Source organism: Andrena cerasifolii, chromosome 9, assembly GCF_050908995.1.
Source record: "Andrena cerasifolii isolate SP2316 chromosome 9, iyAndCera1_principal, whole genome shotgun sequence".
Taxonomy (NCBI): domain Eukaryota; kingdom Metazoa; phylum Arthropoda; class Insecta; order Hymenoptera; family Andrenidae; genus Andrena; species Andrena cerasifolii.
In genome coordinates, this window is record NC_135126.1 from 6,435,766 (window position 1) to 6,455,577 (window position 19,812).

The 19,812-nt window shown below is 45.2% G+C and overlaps 4 protein-coding genes and 1 long non-coding RNA gene across 9 annotated transcripts; 3 read left to right on the forward strand and 2 right to left on the reverse strand.

The window, feature by feature from the left end:
• Positions 1-1,540: 1,540 nt before the first annotated feature.
• LOC143373515 (uncharacterized) lies at positions 1,541-7,128 on the forward strand. 3 transcript variants are annotated; one of them, XM_076820862.1, is made up of 4 exons: positions 1,541-1,849; positions 4,732-5,062; positions 5,433-5,863; positions 6,114-7,128. In XM_076820862.1, exons 2-4 carry the CDS (start codon positions 4,821-4,823, stop codon positions 6,614-6,616), a joined length of 1,176 nt encoding a protein of 391 aa, XP_076676977.1. In that variant the 5' UTR covers positions 1,541-1,849; positions 4,732-4,820; the 3' UTR covers positions 6,617-7,128. The 3 variants fall into 3 exon arrangements, with proteins under 3 accessions (XP_076676977.1, XP_076676978.1, XP_076676979.1); XM_076820863.1 differs by having other exon boundaries at positions 4,802-5,062; XM_076820864.1 differs by lacking the exon at positions 1,541-1,849 and adding an exon at positions 1,901-2,299 and having other exon boundaries at positions 4,802-5,062.
• Positions 2,808-19,114, reverse strand: LOC143373513 (uncharacterized). Of its 3 annotated transcripts, none has more exons than XM_076820860.1 (7): positions 18,607-19,114; positions 18,284-18,516; positions 15,755-15,857; positions 13,384-13,595; positions 13,201-13,311; positions 12,777-12,961; positions 2,808-3,785 (listed from the first exon to the last, which is right to left on the reverse strand). In XM_076820860.1, the coding sequence occupies exons 1-7, from the start codon at positions 18,902-18,904 to the stop codon at positions 3,755-3,757; spliced, it is 1,173 nt and encodes a 390-aa protein (XP_076676975.1). In that variant the 5' UTR covers positions 18,905-19,114; the 3' UTR covers positions 2,808-3,754. The 3 variants fall into 3 exon arrangements, with proteins under 3 accessions (XP_076676975.1, XP_076676976.1, XP_076676974.1); XM_076820861.1 differs by lacking the exon at positions 2,808-3,785 and adding an exon at positions 11,232-11,609 and having other exon boundaries at positions 18,284-18,542; positions 18,607-18,971; XM_076820859.1 differs by lacking the exon at positions 2,808-3,785 and adding an exon at positions 11,232-11,609 and having other exon boundaries at positions 18,607-18,970.
• LOC143373517 (uncharacterized) lies at positions 3,792-8,975 on the reverse strand. Its single transcript, XM_076820866.1, has 6 exons — positions 8,840-8,975; positions 7,683-7,914; positions 7,258-7,345; positions 4,370-4,581; positions 4,188-4,298; positions 3,792-3,965 (listed from the first exon to the last, which is right to left on the reverse strand). The coding sequence occupies exons 2-6, from the start codon at positions 7,869-7,871 to the stop codon at positions 3,915-3,917; spliced, it is 651 nt and encodes a 216-aa protein (XP_076676981.1). The 5' UTR covers positions 7,872-7,914; positions 8,840-8,975; the 3' UTR covers positions 3,792-3,914.
• Positions 9,996-11,312, forward strand: LOC143373518 (uncharacterized). The gene is made up of 2 exons (XR_013086477.1): positions 9,996-10,637; positions 10,867-11,312. It is a non-coding gene; the product is annotated as an uncharacterized LOC143373518 (long non-coding RNA).
• LOC143373156 (uncharacterized) lies at positions 13,726-16,314 on the forward strand. Its single transcript, XM_076820102.1, is given in 4 exon segments — positions 13,726-14,051; positions 14,217-14,290; positions 14,293-14,461; positions 14,670-16,314. Coding segments are annotated over 4 exon segments (924 nt in total). The 5' UTR covers positions 13,726-13,834; the 3' UTR covers positions 15,134-16,314.
• Positions 19,115-19,812: the final 698 nt, after the last annotated feature.

Consider the following 19,812-nt stretch of genomic DNA (forward strand, 5'->3'; position numbering starts at 1 on the left):
AGCCTCTTACTGGCCTGGCTAGTGGCTACCACGGGGCCTTCCGAGCGGAGTCCTTGAGGAAGAGACGCCGGGAAGAGCGCGATGAAGCGAGACAGTACGTACACGCGTGCGTACACGCAAGAAAGTGGCGTAAAATACGTAGGCGAGGTATATACCGGTTTTTTTCCGGGCCCACTACCGTGCCCCCTCTGAATTTTAAATCTCCCTCGCTACCGAATGCAATTAAGCCGGGCGCGTCCACCGCGCCGGGACACAAAAAATTGAATTCGTGCGACGCGTACGCGATTGAATTGCATCGAGCGCGCCGTGGGTGCCTTCGACACCTAGCCGTATAATTATGCTCCGAGACGCGCGGCTCCTTGTGTGCCATTCGTGTCCAGGCTGCTTTCGTTCCACCCCAGGACTTCGGGCATCCCCTTCCGAGCGGGTCCAAGCAAATTCGTCGACTGCCGTGTATAGCTCGCGATCATTTCTCTGCTTTAGTGTCTATTAAAGCGTAATAACCCTTTCGAAAGTTGGGAGTAGTGGAATACGCAAGTGGCAATGGTGGGGTGTTGTGTCGCGATACGTTTCGTTCGTCGGAGCCCAGAAAGTAACGGATGACGCGTTTATCTCCGCACGTGTTTGCGCTCCGCAAATTCAGCCGCTCACGTGCCACGGCCGACGACAATTCCGTGACGCGAGTGCCTTGAACACCGGCTCGGAAGTTGCCCCGTTGCCTTTGTTTTCTCTGTCCACGGCCTCTCGTCCTCCTTCTCCGCGTCCTCGCCGAGCTAGAGACGCGACCGCTTTGAGGCGGCCGCCCGAGCTCAAGTCGCGGGGCGACGCGCCAACGAGATACTTCACTGCGGCAAAAGTGACAAGGCCCCGGCAATTATAACGGGTGGCGCAAAAAAAAAACGGCGCCTCGTCCGCTTCTTTGGTCCCTCCTCTATCTCTCTCACTCCCACCCTGTCTCCTCTCCTCTTACTCACCCGCTCTCTCCCACTGCTCGTCCAATACGCGTTGGAACACGCAACATTACCCGCGAAGCCTTTCTCCGCGGCGATCTCGTCAGCTCTTCACGCGATCTCGATAAAATACACGAGCTACGGTAGTCCCAATTGAATCTTAGATCAATTTCCATGGAGAATCACCGTCTATGCACACTTCCAACGTGAAATCTTATTGTTAGATGGGACTCCGTTAGGTAATGAAGCGCGTAGAACCGTTCTTTGTATCTCGAAGTCTTGAACGTGGATCGATTACACGCGGGAATGATAGATGGAACTCGAGCCCGCAATTCTGTAGAGTAATATGATTGCTAAGCCTCCAATTACGAAATTGCAATAAGCAGTTGCGTGGTAGGATGAATGCAATCGATCTTCGACTTCTGGGGAAGCTTCGATGGATTATTGGCGATCAGGAGCGGTTCTATAACGGAACGTGGTGGCTCATAGATATGGTTAGGAATGAAAAATGATTTCGTTGCGTCAGAAAAAGTGTTATACGAAATAAGTTTTCGCTGGAACTTGGACTCGTGCATACATGTGAAATTTCTCTTCGATATCGGCCTGGTGGCGACGTCTAGGGACATTATTCAAAATTTTCGAGATTCCGTCGTCCATTCGCAGATGGCGGTGGAACGGTATACACAGTCCTCGGTCGCGGGTATGTTTTGCGTTACGAAATCGGTCACGGGGACAAAGTTTTTATAGGAAGATTGTTTAAAAAAACGCGTGAGCAAGGTGAAACCGTTAAATTGTACATTCAGTAATTAGTATACCGTTCGTTAGTGTGACCTTTAAGGCTCGAGGTGGCAGACGAGTTTTTCGTATTACATATTCTAAATTCGAAGGCTGCTGGTCAGGTAAATCCAAAAGAGTCTTATACGAAGTTTAATATCCACATTTATATGTTAATAAGGCAACAATCTGCGCTAATCTCGTTTGCTCCACTACAGTGAGACATGAAAATGCTCCTACCGCGATTTTCGCCACGCTTTTAAGCAACATTTAGACAAACAGATGCTATAAAACATTTAAAATAATTAAGTCTTCTGTAAGTTATCTCTTGTGTGCGCGCGTTGCTTCACTTCTCGATCATGGCCGACTGATTTCAATATTTTCGCGCCATTCTGTGTTACATACGTTTCTGGGCTACACCGACAGTTTCAGTTGATTTAAACCGTTTTTAAGTGCTATCCTGTGTCAGAAAAAATATTCAAGTCTAAATCGTAATCTTGTTGCGATGGAGCCATCATATAAACGTTTGAAAATTTCGAAAGAATCGGTAGTTGACGAGATAGCATCGTCTATTCGTAAGTGAAACGAATTATCCTGTAATTACTTTTATGCATCGATAACTATTTCCTTGTAGTCACTTAAAACGAATCTGCAATTTAAGTGCTACGCTTTTGAATACGTTCGTTTCAAATGGAAGTGAGGTTATGTAGCCAGGCTAGTCCCTCGAACTTCTTTTGGGGACATTAGCTAGTTTGGTGGCACTTAAAAGCGAAGGGTGTTACGTAACGCAGTATGAACTTTTAGGAGATATATCTACATCGGTCACGTCTATAAGCGAGAGTTACAGGGCTCTCTTAAAGGCCAATAAAGCAGTGGTTTTGTATTGTCAAAGCGTTGAGAAACGACAAAGAGAAACAAGTTTAGACCAATTGCAAACTAACTTGGAGCAAACAAGAATAGAGCAGAAATAATGGCTACAAACAGGACATGTATACTTTTTTAAAATGGCATTGTTTTATACTACATGTAACTCATTCATAAATCTTCGTTCAGCACTTGGAAGGGTAATTGAACGTATGCGTGTTTAAGCATTCCTCTTAGATTATTATTATTATCTTCATTACGTAATGATAACTTAGATACAGGGTATAATAAATATGTTGTATTATAACAGTAATTGTATTTCGTTATATCACAAAGTCTTTTGATATGTAAAAATGTATTGACTTACAAGCCCGCGATATTGAATTAATACTATCTCACAAATACTATGGTTGCATGTTTCGTGGTGTAATAAAATGGCACGAGGGTGGAGGTTCCAGCTACAAGCATGCTCCATTAAATAACTGCCTTCCGAGTCTTGTGTTTAGTAGTTTCCCTATTTGTATTACGGGTCCTCTTTGGGCATTCCCCTAAGATCCATCGCGTCCAAGGCAATTACTACAGCTAGCAAGTCCGGCTTCTGAGTTTACCCAAATTTGTAATCTGCAACCTTAATGGATGGGAACGAAGCCCTAAACTAGGCCTGTCCAGGGATTTGCTTACACTGGCAACCGCGAGTTGCTCTTCGAAGTCAAGAGCAAAAGTTGGACGGGTCTGCTATAGACAATGGTACTTATCCACAACGAAAAGACATTTTTAAGTACTGAGGATTTAAAGAAACTCCGTCACTTCCAAAACTCAACCAACTGTTAGCACTTTCAAAGAAGCATTAGAACTCTTGAAAAAAAACAGTGTGTACTGATTAGCCTATACATGTGAAGAACGCGGCACATGCTTCCCTTCTTTTATACTTTGACATTATTTCCGTACCTTAAAATGTTAGCGCATTTGCACGTGTGAAAGTTAATTGAGCACATACGCGAATGGACGTAGAAGAGTGAAGGAGGAACAGAATTGTTAGTTTCGTGACTAAAGTGAACAACCTAGGTATCAGAGGAAAATTGAAGAGAAGATAAGGTGCATCGCGTGTGTCTTAAAAGAGATGTGAGAATGTAGGGTGTATTGGGAGAAGACAGTTGCTTTTTCCCTTAATAGGCGTCGAATTCTTCCTGTTCACACCTGCACTTGTTTCGGTCGAAATAGAACCCCGTGGAGCACTACTGCTGTTCGATGGGGAAGCAGGTGCTCTGGATTCTAAATATTTGTGTCATTGTTCTTGATGCATTTCTCCTCTTCGTCGCCGTTGTTTCACTTGCATCTGCACTCTTCCTGCACGTACGATTGTGTGCTGTTGCAATCCTGGAAAAGTAACGCGGAGCTTAATAAAACGTTAGTCAAAGTCAGCGTTAATTGGATTTTGAGTAACGAATCACGTTGTAAAAGCTTGTGAACGCGTAGCTATTACTCATAACACGCAGAAAAATGCGTCACATTGCGAAAGCGTCGGCGAGGCGCGATGCATAGACCGCGCTGTACCAGTTTAAGAAGGAAGATCCCAATTATCGGCTGTCCTCAAATTACCTCCGCCTTAATTCTACAGTCGCACATGCATTTCGTGTGCTCCTCCAACGGCACGATCTGCTTGCTCGTGTAGTTCAATCCGCCAGAGTGACCACCGGGCAGCACCAGCACCTTGAATCATTCGCGGATGTTTTAATCACTGGCGACTCGATTATCGTCGACCGGTTTTCCTGTTGACATACCTCGAAATTTCGAAATTCCGACGCCGTCGGCTGGCAGGAGAGCAACGAGTGGCTGCAACAGCCTCCGCACCTCTTGACGCGGGTGCACGAGGGGTAGTAGATGCTGGATGGATCGGTTTCCAGTTTCAAGGAAACCGGCTGTAACTCCGGCATACATTTCGCTGGAATCGGCCGTTCCGCGTTCGAGCGTTCCTCGTTCTCTCCCATTCTACCTGAAAATTAGTCGTTTCGTAAGCCATCGTGAAAGTCGCAGCATTAGCGAGAAGATTTCCTTTCGACCCGTTTCCTTCTGAAAATCCCTCGACGCCTGACCTGGTGTGGTTTCTCTGGTCTCGTGTTATACATATCATGTATATGCGCAGGTATATAAAAATAGAAGTCGTCGATTGGAAAATTGTCACCGTCAACGTTGCCTCGTTTTCTAAATTTTAGAAGCTAGGCGAACCAAACGATGGACGAGCACAGGCAAGCGATTTCGTTGGCGAACAGCTATTTCGCGCTGGTCGACGGTCTCGCTTCCGGTTTAGAGAGCCACCTCTCGGAGGACGTGGTCCTCGATTGGTTCGGCAGGAGGATCACAGGCAGGAGGTGCGTGACCGCCTTCATCCAGGCGCACAAAGTGAACAGCAGGCATATGTTCACGGATATTCTTCCGACCGCTGGCATCGGTTACAAAAAGAAGTACTCGAGTCGGTGAGAATCGCGCGGCCCAGCAATCGTCCGGGATTCCTTTTTCGTTTTAAGGGTAGCCTTCCATCAAATCACTCCAAAGTATTTAATTTTCAGGAATTTATTTTAATAAAGTAAACGTCAGAGTTTAACAACTTTTTAGGCTGTATTTAGAGTTATCGCTTCACAGCCACCAACAGTTAGTAATATCAGATAAACTATGCAAAAATACTTTTTTATTATTTTGAATGATGTACAAATGCAGCCAAAAAGTTTTTTAACTCTAGTACGTTTACTTTTTTTTAAATAAAATTCTAAGAATTTTCTACTTTGGAAGTGGTTTGATGGGAAGTTTGGGGAGAGCACGGCGATCGTAATCCCGATTTTTACGCAGAAAAAGATCCATCTCGTATCGGAGCGCACAAGAGTCCCGAAGCGTGGATATCGATAAAGATAACGCCGATGGTAAAATAAACAAGCAGGCTTTCCAAGAATCATCGGAAATGACGCGCGACGTCGCGATAGATTTTAATCAGAACGAAATCGACCCGAAGGGGATCACCGCGATGGAGGAGGATACGTTCTACGATCTGTGCGAGGGTGATCTCAGCAATCTTTTCAAGCTGGATATCTCGTCGGCCAACATAGAGGAGATCGAGCGGAGCATTAATAGGATAAAATTGGAAGAGGATATGGCACCAACCGTCAAAGCTATCAAGAGAGAGTGCGGTCAAGGGAATGGGCCTCCTGTCGTCGAGACCAGCACGGTCAAGTACGTCGAGGCTAACGGGCAGCTAGAGTTCTCGCGGAAATTTTGGAAACGAGGCAAGGGTTAAGGTTTTATCCATTCGAGCTTCCACTGAACCTCGGGAGTCAGGCTAGCTAGATCCCCCGGCAGGCATCCTATATAATAAGACGCTCAAGGTATCTGTTCGTTTGTTAGAACATCTGTTTCCAACAAAAATTGCGTTTACCGTAGGCGTCTTAATGTACATATAGGATTCTAATGCCTGGCGAAGATAGGCTAGAAAACTAATAGTACATAATGAAATATTCTCGTTTAATTCGATCGCAGATGCTTGGGACGCTTACCATTTGGCGACGTCGAACGTCCACACTTGGAGGCGTCCGTGCAAATTGCAAATCGCCTATTCCACGCTGACCGAGCCGCCGAGCATGGAGCCGCATCGCAAAAGTAAGTGCGCGTCACGTTTTGGCCAGTCGAAAGTGAGATTGCCCAATTTGGAGGAGATCAACAAAATCAGTAACAGACTGGTCCCAAATACCAACGATTTCGGGGGTTTCCTCAAGCACGTGGACTTCTTCGAGGACCGCCAGAGCTTCCTACAGAATTTCGGAATCGAGATGGCGACCAAAAGTTCTTTTAAACCGACCTTCAACCCCCAATACGTGGAGAATAGGCTTGTTTTTAACAAGCCGTGCATCAACGCGGACGATCGTGACGATCTTAACAGGAAGAAGTTCGTTTTCAACTACCAGATCCATTGGATCATATACGAGGGTAGTAACAAGTGTAGAATGAATCTTTTAAGCGAGTTCGAGCAAACGAAAGCTTAAGAACACAGGTTCCTTCCATCGCGAGTCGCGTTGGTCTTTTTCTTTTTTTATTTAGATAGTGTCAGTGATTCACTTTTTCTCAGATACCTTTTCGGGGAGAAATTATTGTTAGAATAGTTGAGTTTTTCAGGTTTAGCATGATTTTCTTTAGAAATCTCTCGCCTATACCGATTTTGGGCTTAAAGACCATTTTACGGTCCCAGTTTGCCGAACATAGATTCTTTTACGTTTTAAGATCGCGTATACGGTTTATCGAATGATCTCACGGTGTTTAAACAATGGAATTGTTAGGCGACACCGCTCGGGTTAACTGGTTTATCTTGCCGAACAATGTTTACTGCGTTTCCTGTAAACATCGAGGGATTCACGGTGGCAGCTGGTACTGCACGGTTTCCCGATCAGCATCACAGTATTTTTTTTAATTCAGTATTATGCGATGTTATACCTATTACTTGGTTGGAAAGTAACAACTTTTAGTTCCCACTAGATCGAATAAATTGCAATCTACGAGATCGCGTTGACTGCCTATGTTTTTCTCTCATACTCGTACCGATCAACCGATGTTCCTTACAAATATTAATTCCTACAGATTCATAATGAGAATCTCGCGTACTAATAAGTTATTTGAGTAACGTACTTACTACTGCGATGGAAGGGTAACTTCACGAGGGTGCGAAACTCGTCCATCGTGTCGAGGGTGTTGATTTTTTTTATCAATTGCAGCTCTTCCTGGAAAAACAATACGGCATTTTTAATACAGGAAGCATGATAACGGAAAGTTCTAGTTCTTTGAAACGTATCGCGGCTTGCGAATAACGCCTCTATCTTACTTCCGCGGCGCGATCGGTTTCGAGGCTTGTTTGCTTTCAAACGCACCCTGGACGCTCCTCAGCGATCTCCACGGCATGGCACAAGATAATGGCGCTATTTACCACAGGGAGAACGTGGGAGTGTTGCGAGCCTCGAGCACGTGGGCAGAGAACCGCCTCGCGATTGATCCGCACAACGTCGGAGATTCTCGCGCACTGGGATCGGTTGTCAGGTTTATCAAGGTGCATCGATTTACCGATAACTGGGTGCCACGTACTACCCTCTTCGCCGGTGAAGGATTCGATTTCTCTTCATCGGAGCCGGGATACAACAAGTCGTCTGGGTCACCCTGGTATCCCGTGTACTTCTGGGCCATCACTAGTCCATTGACCAGCATCGTCACGACGATCCCGGTGGCGAACGTTCTTTGTGTTGATCGCGGCATGGCGACACGGGGGGCTAGTTCATCGACTGCCGTTCGACCTTCACTGAAACGTCGAAGAACGGACGATACCTAATGGAGATAGAGAGCGAAAGAGCGGTGGGGATCGTCTGAAATCGAGGATAATCGTATGCACAGGTAGGGTAAAGGCAGGCAGTATGAAACGGCACGTGATATGGTACTTCGTATAATTTTGATAACGAAATAACGAACTCTTCAGGCAATCGTGTATACTAAGTAGATTCCTAGACACAATAGACGATGATACTGACAATTGAGTATCAGTCGGGCATCCATTACTGAAAGAGAAACGTTTATATTTTTCGTGGGGTGTAAAAGTTTCTGAAAAGTGCATCAAACAGTTAAATATTGTAGCGAAGGTATGTTAGAAAGTATTATTTTGATATGATTTATCATTAAATAGGTGTGTTCTTGATTATTCAACAATAGTTTACCAATAAAGTTACGTTCTTCTTAGTATAATTCTTAATTCCTTGTCGGAACATGTGTGTACGTAATATGGAACATACCGAGTAACATAGATGAAGTTGATAATGCTGATGACGACGATGATGCGAAATGCTTATTTTGCAATGGTAATAATAAAAATAATGACAATGAAAAGTAGACCCATTGTATTCGCTGCTTTCAGTGGGCACGTATATGTATATTTATTTATTTGCATCTTCTACATACTAAATCTTCATTTTTAGTAAAAAAAGGTAAAGATTTTTGAGTTTTCTTCACAAATTTAGTAGGTGTTCCATATTAGGACCCATTCTTTCGAACGGTCGATTTTCACTGTTTTCAGTTTTTTTTATTATAATTGCAAAATAATTGGATTTTTATACATTTGACGATGTAAATATGATTATGCATTAGTTCCTTCGTCCCTTCATGTCAGTTTTATTAAAAAAAAAACAAATTCCCCTAATTTTGACAAGCTTTTGAAATCAGATGTTCCATATTACCTGTCTTTACTCTATCTCCGCTTGCGATTTGCTGGAACGAGGATTGGACCGTCGAAAAGCGCGAGAAAACACGCGCTCACCTGAACAGGTTCCTCTGCTCGCGTCGCAATCGACTGCCGAAGCGAATACGTTCTGGCGCGTATTTATGGCCGCACACGTACGAATCTCAACAGGGGCACACAGGCGCGTCGCTGTACTGCCACAATCTTTAGTTTCTTCCCTTTTGCTTTTCGCGCCCGCTATTGCGGCTTGCGGCCTTCTCAGAACGATAATGTTGGTGTACGGGCTATTCCCCGCCGTACACGTAGATAAATGCCATTTAAAACGATTTTATTCAGCTTCGATGCTCTGTTTGTTTCTATTATACATGTTTGTTTGGTTCGAATCTAGAAACTCAATTTTTTTAACCCACTTCCAAGTATCCAATTAACTAGAAACTTTGCAGGCGTACGTAGTTTGAATGACAATACAAAATTATGGAAGAAAATCCCGAGGGGGTGAAAAAATTACCTAGTCACCAATAATTTTAACCCATAAGCACAAATCCAATCGACTTGAAAACAGCCACTCGCGTTCTTTACGAAATGGACGAAAAGCCGCCGCATTTCGGTCGCTGTAAAGCGCGGTACCATTGACCGAGTCGGTGGTCACAAGACCCAGCAATGGCATTTGTACAATGTACTCGTGGATCGTACGATCACGCGAGTAGATCGTCGCCGGCTTAACTTTCCCAAGAAAGTGACGAATAGAATAATAAATTTAATTCACCCTTTAAGTTCACAGGAGCAGACAGAGAGAAGAGAGAATAAAGACAGAAGAAACGATGCAGAGGAGGATCTACGTTGCAAATTACTTGCACACGTAAGGGCGCCGAGTCCGGTTCGGATAAGATGCGCCAGGTTGGTACGGGCGTCGCAAATATGCATGATGAAATGGTAGTAATAATTATGATAATAGACTTCAGAAAAATAAAAATGCACTAAAAAGTAAAAACCCACACTACGACTCTCAATTTTTTTAAGTCGGCGCCGGATTTCTACTTTTTCAGGCTTGAGGTGGTAGACGAGTTTTTCGTACTACATATTCTCACTTCGAAGGCTGCTGGTCAGGTGATTCCAAAAGAATCTTATACGAATTTTAATATGTACATGCTACAAACTGCGCCAATCTCGTTTGCTCCACTACAGTGAGACATGTAAATGCTCCTACCGCGAATTTCGTCACGGTTTTTTAGTAAAATTGAGACAAACAGATGCTGCAAAATATTTAAAATAATTAAGTCTTATGTACGTTATTGGGATTGGAGGTCGTGACGTCACCAAACAAACGTGGCTGGATAGAGTAGATCGCTTGTGCATGTTAAGCTTAAGGGGAGGTTCCGGTCTAAATATCGATTTTTTTTTATTTCTTTTTTCGAATGTTCAACCTTTTAAGAATACTTGATTAAAAGGATTTGTTTAAATTCGTAAAATTCCCGAAGTTATAGGCATTTGAGTAGCGGCAAATGCATGGGTACATAGCGCACCGCAGTTTAGCCAATCCCAATATCTTGTGTGCGCGCGCGTGGTATCACTTCTCGATCATGGCCGACTGCTTTCAATATTTTCGCGCCAATTGACGTTACACACGTTTCGTGGCTAAACCGACAGTTCCAGTTGATTTAAACCGTTTTTAAGTGCTGTCCTGTGTCAGGAAAAATATTCAAGTCTAAATCGTAATCTTGTTGCGATGGAGCAATCATATAAACGTTTGAAAATTACGAAAGAATCGGTAGTTGACGAGATAGCATCGTCTATTCGTAAGTGAATCGAATTATCCTGTAATTACTTTTATGCATTGATAACTATTTCCTTGCGGTCACTTAAAACGAGTCTGCAATTTAAGTGCTACGCTTTTGAATACGTTCGTTTCAAATGGAAGTGAGGTTATGTAGCCAGGCTAGTCCCTCGAACTTCTTTTGGGGACATTAGCTAGTTTGGTGGCACTTAAAAGCGAAGGGTGTTACGTAACGCAGTGTGAACTTTTAGGAGATATATCTACATCGGTCACGTCTATAAGCGAGAGTTACAGGGCTCTCTTAAAAGCCAATAAAGCAGTGGTTTTGTATTGTCAAAGCGTTGAGAAACGACAAAGAGAAACAAGTATAGACCAATTGCAAACTAACTTGGAGCAAACAAGAATAGAGCAGAAATAATGGATACCAACGGGACACGTATACTTTGTTAAAATGGCATTGTTTTATACTACATGTAACTTATTCATAAATCTTCGTTCAGCACTTGGAAGGATAGTCGAACGTATGCGTGTTGAAGCATTCCTCTTAGATTATTATTATTATCTTAATTACGTAACGATAACTTAGATACTAGCATTACAGAATATAATAAAGATGTTGTATTGTAACTATAATTGTATTTCGTTATATCACAAAGTCTTTTGATATGTAAAAATATATTGACTTACAAGCCCGCGATATTGAATTAATACTATCTCACAAATACTATGGTTGCATGTTTCGTGGTGTAATAAAATGGCACGAGGGTGGAGGTTCGAGCTACAGGCGTGCTCCATTAAATAACTGTCTTGCGAGTCTTATATTTAGTAGTTTCCCTATTTGTATTCCGGGTCCTCTTTGGGCTTTCTCCTGGGATCCGCTGCGTCCAAGGGAATTATTACAGGTGGCACGTCTGGTTTCTGAGTTTGCTCAAAACTGTAATCTGCACCCTTCGTAGGTGGGAACCGAGTCCCAAATAATGGTATTTGTCGACAGCTAAAAAACAGTTTTAAGTACTGAGGATTTAAAGAAACTCCGCCACTTCCAAAACTCAACCAACCATTAGTACTGTGAAAGAAGCGTTAGAACTCTTGAACAAAAACACAGTGTGTACTGATTAGCTTATAAATGTGAGGAATGCGGCGCATGCTTCCCTTCTCTTTTACTTTGACATTATTTACGTACCTTAAAATGTTAGCGCATTTGCATGTGTAAAGTTAATTGGTAATTATGCAGAACAGGTGTTTCCTCACCGATTCCAATTGTTTTTGGATATGTTGTAAAACTCAACATTCTGAACAACTTTTTCTTATACATATTATCGCCGCACGACCTTCGCTTTCGAGATATTTGTGAAAAACTTGTGCTAATTTATTCCGATGCAACGAATTCCACTTTCTAATTTGTCCCAAGTATTAGTATTGGTAGGGGCTAGATTAACGAGGGGGGCGCGTAAAGCATGGTAGCGAACCGATGTAAGTTTGGAAATCCGAACCACAAACTTGCGGATGCCCGTCAACACCCTGACTGTTCGGCGGTGCCGGCGCCGCCGGATATTAGGATGAGTCTGGTTCTAAAACATAATTTTTTTGCTAGGAAGAGGGTGCCTTCGAGAATACCTATCGGGTGTGTGGGGATTCCCGTCAATACCCCGACTCACATCGGTTCGCTACCATGCTTTACGCGCCGGGCGCGCGCCTCTCGTCCGCAGGCATTTAAGAAATGGTGGGAATAGTCGCTGGACTCTCAACGGGCGGAAAAAACGGACTCATAACGGGCGATTACTGTACATAGTAGTAGGAGCAATTTTTTGCGAATATCTCGGAAACGAAGGTCGAGCGGCGGTAACATGTATAGGAAAAAGTTGTTCAGAATCATGTCCCCGACAAAATATTTCAAGGCCGTCAAAATCGGTGAGAAAACACCTGTTCTGCATAATTATCAGTTAATTGGGCATATGCGCGAATGGACGTAGAAGAGCGAAGGAGGAAAAAAATTGTTAGTTTCGCGACTAATGTGAACAACCTAGGTATCAGAGGAAAATTGAAGAGAAGATGAGGTGCATCGCGCGTGGCTTAAAAGAGATGCGAGAGTGCAGAGTGTATTGGGAGAAGGCAGAGTTGCCTTTTCCCTTAATAGGCGTCGTATTCTTTCCCTTCACACCTGCACGTGTTTTGGTCGAAATAGAACCCCGTGGAGCATTCCTGCTCTTCTCTGCAGAAGCAGGTACACTGCTCTGGATTCCAAATCTTTGTATCATTGTTCTTGATGCACTTCTTTTGTTCGTCGACGTTGTTGCACTTGCATCGGCACTCTTCCTCCACGTACGATTGTTTGCTGTTGCAATGCTGAAAAAGTAAAGCCGGGCTTAAGGACATAAAACATAAAACATCGGCGTTAATCGGGTTCGTGACTGATGAATCGCGTCGTAAGAGCTTGCGAACGCGTAACTACTGCTGATTGCACGCAGAAAAGTGCGTCACATTGCGAAAGCAATCGTGCACGGCGTGGCGCGATACATAGACCGCGAACTGCGCTGTACCGGTTTAAGAAGGAAGATCCCAATTATCGGCTGTCCTCAAATTACCTCCGGCTTAATTCTACAGTCGCACATGCATTTCGTGTGCTCCTCCAGCGGCACGATCTGTTTGCTCCTGTAGTGGAATCCGTCAGACTGATCCACCGACACCACCAGCACCTTGAATCATTAGTGGATTTTGTTAATCACTGGCGACTCGATTATCGCCGACCGGTTCCCCTGTTAACTTACCTCGAAATTTCGAAACTCCGAAGCCGTCGGCTGGCAGGAGAGCAACGAGTGGCTGCAACAGCCTCCGCACCTCTTGACGCGGGTGCACGAGGGGTAGTAGATGCTGGATGGATCGGTTTCCAGTTTCAAGGAAACCGGCTGTAACTCCGGCATACATTTCGCTGGAATCGGCCGTTCCGCGTTCGAGCGTTCCTCGTTCTCTCCCATTCTACCTGAAAATTAGTCGTTTCGTAAGCCATCGTGAAAGTCGCAGCATTAGCGAGAAGATTTCCTTTCGACCCGTTTCCTTCTGAAAATCCCTCGACGCCTGACCTGGTGTGGTTTCCCTGGTCTCGTGTTATACATATCATGTATATGCGCAGGTATATAAAAATAGAAGTCGTCGATTGGAAAATTGTCACCCTCAACGTTGCCTCGTTTTCTAAATTTTAGAAGCTAAGCGAATCCAACGATGGACGAGCACAGGCGAGCGATTTCGTTGGCGAACAACTATTTCGCGCTGGTCGACGGTCTCGCTTCGGATTTAGAGAGCCACCTCTTGGAGGATGTGGTCCTCGATTGGATCGGCAGGAGGATCAGAGGCAGGAGGTGCGTGACCGCTTTCATCCAGGCGCACAAAGTGAGCAGCAAGCGCATGTTCACGGATGTAATTCCGATTTTTACGCAGGGTGAGGTCCATCTCGTATCGGAGCTGGAGCGCGCAACGGTACCGAAGCGTGGATATCGATAACGATAACGCCGACGATCAAATAAACAAGCAGTCTTTCCAAGAATCATGAGAAGTGGCGCGCGACGTCGCGGCAGTTTTTAATCAGAATGAAATCGACCCGAAGGGGATCTGCGTCAGGGTGATCTCAGCAATCTTTTCAAGCTGGATATCTCGTCGACCAACATAGAGGAGACGAACGGAGCATTAATAGAATAAAATTGAAAGAGGAAATGGCACCAACCGTTAAAGCTATCAAGAGAGAGTGCGGTCAAGGGAATGGGCCCCCTGTCGTCGAGACCAGCACGGTCAAGTACGTCGAGGCTAACGGGCAGCTAGAGTTCTTGCGGAAATTTTGGAAACCAGGCAAGGGTTAAGGTTTTATTCATTCGAGCTTCCACTGAACCTCGGGAGTTATGCTAGCTAGATCCCCCGGCAGGCATCCTATATAATAAGACGCTCAAGGTATCTGTTCGTTTGTTAGAAAATCTGTTTCCAACAAAAATTGCGTTTACCGTAGGCGTCTTAATGTACATATAGGATTCTAATGCCTGGCGAAGATAGGCTAGAAAACTAATAGTACATAATGAAATATTCTCGTTTAATTTGATCGCAGATACTTGGGACGCTTACCATTTGGCGACGTCGAGCGTCCACACTTGGAGGCGTCCGTGCAAATTGCAAATCGCCTATTCCACGCTGACCGAGCCGCCGAGCATGGAGCCGCATCGCAAAAGTAAGTGCGCGTCACGTTTTGGCCAGTCGAAAGTGAGATTGCCCAATTTGGAGGAGATCAACAAAATCAGTAACAGACTGGCCCCAAATACCAGCGATTTCGGGGGTTTCCTCAAGCACGTGGACTTCTTCGAGGACGGCCAGAGCTTTCTACAGAATCTCGGAATTGAGATGGCGACCGAAGGCTCTTCTGAATCGACCTTCTATCCCCAATACGCGAAGAAGTTCGTTTTCAACTATCAGATCCATTGGATCACACACGAGGGTAGTAATAAGTGTAGAATGAATCTTTTAAGCGAGTTCGAGTAAACGAAAGCTTGAGAACACAGGCGGTTCTTTCCATTGCGAGTCGCGTTAGACTTTTGTTTTTATTTAGATAGTGTCAGTGGTTCACTTTTTCTCCCTGAGAAATTATTGTCAGGATAGTTTAGTTTTTAGGGTTTAGCATGCATTTTTTTCGAAATCGCTTGCCTATACCTAACTTTTACGTTTTAAGATCGCGTATATGGTTTATCGAATGATCTCACGGTGTTTAAACAGTGAAATTGTTAGGCGATACCGCTCGGTTCAACTGGTTTATCTTGCCGAACAATGTTTGCCGCGGTTGCAGGTTGATTTATTTCCGATGGTTTGCTCGTTAAACATCGAGGGATTCACCGTCTCAGCGAGTACTGCACGGTTTCCTGATCAGTACCCAGTATTTTTTTTTATTCTTTATTATGCAATGTTATACTTATTACTTGGTTGCGAAGTAACAACTTTTAGTTCCCACTAGATCGAATATAGTTGTAGTATAAGAGATCGCGTTGACTGCCTATGTTTTTCTCTCGGACACGTACCAGTCAACCGGTTTTCCTTACGGATATTAATTCCTACAGATTCATAATGAGAATCTCGTTTACTAATAAGTTATTTGAGTAACGTACTTACTATTGATGAAGGTCTTTTCGGTTTTCGGCACTCCCCTCACGAGGGTGAGAAACTCGTCCATCGAGTCGAGGGTGCTGATTTCTTTGGCCAATTGCAGCTCTTTCTGGAAAAACAAACGGGGCATTCGTAATACAGGAAACATGATCAATGGAATATTCGAGTTCTTTGCAGCGTATCGCGGCATTGTCGATTAGATTGTCGGCTGATCGAGATAGTGACAAATCGATAACTCGTGGATACTGAGTTTAGATCATCATGGATAATTTTCATCGGGAATATTCTCCGTGCTCGCGCATTATCGCCATCCGTCGCGCGTGTTTCGTATTCAGTCTTCGGATAGCGACACATTTTCTTCTACGAAGAACGTGGTAATCGGCTGCTTTCAAATCCGCTTTGCTTAAGAATTACTGTGCCTATTTCGTCATGCATATCGCGAGCTACCGAGTTACGCGAAGATTGGTTGTTTAACTAGCCAGGCGCGTATGTTCTGGACAGTTCAACTTTTTGCGGAATCAGAAAGCAAGAGTTTGACGATTAAGAGAAAGGATTAAGCGAAGCTTGTTTGATCGAAGAAAGGGGAATGTCCGAGCGAGATATGTCTCGATGAAGTTATTGGGGTATTCCCGATATCAATCGATCAGTGAATCACCGGCTCCCATTGCGGATGCTTGCGTGACTAAAGTTAAACAAAAGATTATCTAGCGGATCGCAGGTCAATCATCCGGGGAAGTGTAAAAATTTTGCACTTTCCTGGAGCCTATATTTAGATGGCCATTAAACGCATGCAGTGCCACGGGCGTCTAACTCTCGGGCGTGCAAAGTCGTTTTTCCACATCTCAAACCTGCGTCCTTCGACTTGGAACTGGTTTCCAAACAAGTCGCTATCACGCTCGAAAAAAGGAACGAACAGGCGAAGAACCGATTTCTAAGAAGTTATCCTGTTGGCGTTAATGTACCTCCCGATGAAAGCCCGATCGAAACGATTTTTCGGGCACCATGAATCACGGCTGCCCCACTTAGGCGAATAAAATTCCGTCGGACGGGTTTAGCGTCGGTTTAAATATTTCGACAGCTGTATACAAGAAATCGGTAACGGTACGCCGAGTATTCTGATAGACAGATTACGCGGACCGTGATTTGCATAATCGAGAAATGTCGCGTCTCCAGTCATTATACTTTCTCGGAACAGGTAGCTGCTTCTTGCTCCGCGGAAATTCAACCGCGGCTTTCAAAGGTCGGCCGTAATAACCGGCGCCAGCCGTGATTCAAAATCGCGTTACACACAACACTCGTGGTACATACGAGTGTGCTCGATAAATACGGGGTATAATTGCATTGTGATAGGAGTTGCTTAAACTCGGCGAAATGAAGGCTGCTGCGACCTTGCCGGAAGTGTAGGCTTCACCTTGCAACGCTCGAGTCGCGCGAGTGTTTTATTAATGGTAACCTAAATTTCTCTCGTCTTTCGGCTACGAATCAGTCGCAGACGGTTCCTCGATCATCCATCAACGTCGATGACTATAAATTCGCCTTTCTTCTATTTCAATCAATGGCGCACCCAGAGGGAGGGGGAACAAGGGTCTGGCACCCCTCAAATTTTATTCTTTAAATAAATTTGCATAATTTTATAAAGAATTTTTTTATCGTTTCAGCTCGTCTCCCCCAAGATTAAATCCTGAGTGCGCCACTGATTCCACTGCTATCCCGTAACTGTATCCGACACCTTCGTTACCACCTCTTCCGTTATCGAATTACCGATTTCTCTGATTCACGACCGAACGCCCCGCGGAGCTCAGTAGACGCTAGCTAGGTAATCGGCCAAGAATTCGCACAGACGCCAGCTGACGTATAATCGATTGAATCCCATCGAATCGCGGACATCGTGACCAGCGCTCTAAGCGAGCAGCGCACGGCGAGGTTTCCACCTCGATCTCGTTACATCCTTGACATTAGTGTTACCCGGCCTTCGACGTCACCCAGGTCTTTACGGGAAAACGAACGCGCTCTCGATAACAAGGATGTCGTAACACCGACGTCTGTCGCCGATCAAAAGGAATCGGCACCTGCCTTTCGATTGTTGCTCGCTTTAACGAGCGTCCGGACTGAGGAGGGGCAACGAAACTGACACGGATGGCCGACTTCCGCGTAATTTGCCGACCCGAGCGTATACACCGTGGCCCCAGTCTCGTAACGCGTAATGCAAGATTTTCGCGTGCTTGCGAAACACCGCAGCCCGACGATTAAAAGTCCCGACGCGTGTCAACCGTGCGAATGACGCCACTATCTTTCCTCCGCGACGCGGCGAGATCGCTTTTGAGGCTTATCCGCTTTTAAGCGCATCCTGCAGGCTCCTCAGCGATATCCGCGGCGTGGCGCAAGATAATTGCGCTATTTACCACGGGGAGAACGTGGGAGTGTTGCGAGCCTCGAGCTCGTGAACAGAGAGCCGCCTCGAGATTAACCCGCGCAGCGCGGAGATTCTCGCGCGCTGGGACCGCTTCTCAGGTTTATCGAGGCGCATCGATTTACCGATAACTGGCTGCCACGTCCTGGCCTGTTCGCGGGCGAATACGATCTCTCGTCGTCGAAGTCGGGAAACACCAAGCTGTCTGGGTCTCTCTGGTGTCCCGTGTACTTCTGGGCCACCACCAGTCCAGTGACCAGCATCATCACGATGATCACGCCGGCGAACGTTCTCTGTGTTGATTGCGGCATGGTGGCGCGGGGGGCCTGGTTCATCGGCTGCCGTTCGGTGGTCTCCACTGAAACGTCAGAGAACGGACGGTACCTGATAGAGACAGAGAGCGAAACAACGCCGGTGGTCGTCAGAAATCGAGGATAATCGTACGCACAGGTATCTCCGCTGGCGAATCGCTGGAACGAAGATTGGAACACGTCTATATGCACCTGTTTACGAGGCACTCGGTCCCGCGGCTCGCATTGCACTCGACGCACGGGGAAAAGCGCGAGAAAACACTCGCGCACCTGAGCAGGTTCCTCTGCTCGCGTCGCGATCGACTGCCGAAGCGAATACGTCCCGGCGCGTATTTCTGGCCACACACACGCGACCACGCGGCACAGTGGCTCACGTACGAATCGCAATAGAGGCACACAGGCGCGTCGCGGTAACGCCGCGGTCTCCTGTATCATCTCTTTTCTTTTTCGCTACCGCCGTTGCCGCCTTATCAGAACGAAAGTGTTGGTGTACGCGGCCTGCTATCCGCCGTGCGCGTAGATAAATGCCATTTTTCTTTGTTGCCCGACGGAACCGGCACATTCAATCGCGCTGCGGTATTGGATCGGTGATAATGAACTTCGTTGCGCAATGAGTTCGGTACTCGCCACTGCGATGCATCTGGCTGATTGTTCGGTGGATTAAGAGGCAAGGTAATCGCTTGGACGAGCGGATTTTCAGACACGAGGACGGGTCTAATCGGGGGCGTGGGTGTATTAATTTGCATGTGGAGTATAAACTATTCTCGGATTGCCCTCCGCAGCGAGATTACTCAAGGTAGCGATTTATTAAAAAACGTTGAACGTGATCGGTTTGATTGGACGGGAGTTCGCGGATGGAGCTGGTGCAATACCGATTGTGAAAGTGCTCGGGGTACGAATGAGGGACAGTTTCGTAAGATCTCTTGGTTTATTAGTTACCGTGATTGGATAGTGCATTTCTTTTTGGTTTCCAGAAAATGTTGTGCAGTTTTAGGTAGTAACTCGGTGCAAAGTTGCTCCTGAAACTTGAGCAAATATTTCAAGTGATCTTTTGATACAATTTATACTACTTTATAGGGACTCGTGTTTTGTGCTTCTGTAGATAGCTCAATGCTTTGAAATGTTTCTAGGTGAAGCACGAACTGAAAGCATTTGTGCTTTAATTGGCTTTACAGTTAAGGGAATTGCTTAATGCCCATTCTAATTGTTTGAAAATTACTCCAGTCTCGCAACCCTCATTTTACTGTTAACATCATAAAGAACTTTGTGAATCATACCGTCGTATACGATAGACATTCCGAGCATTATAGCTCAGTCTACGTGTACTGTGATATTATTAAAGC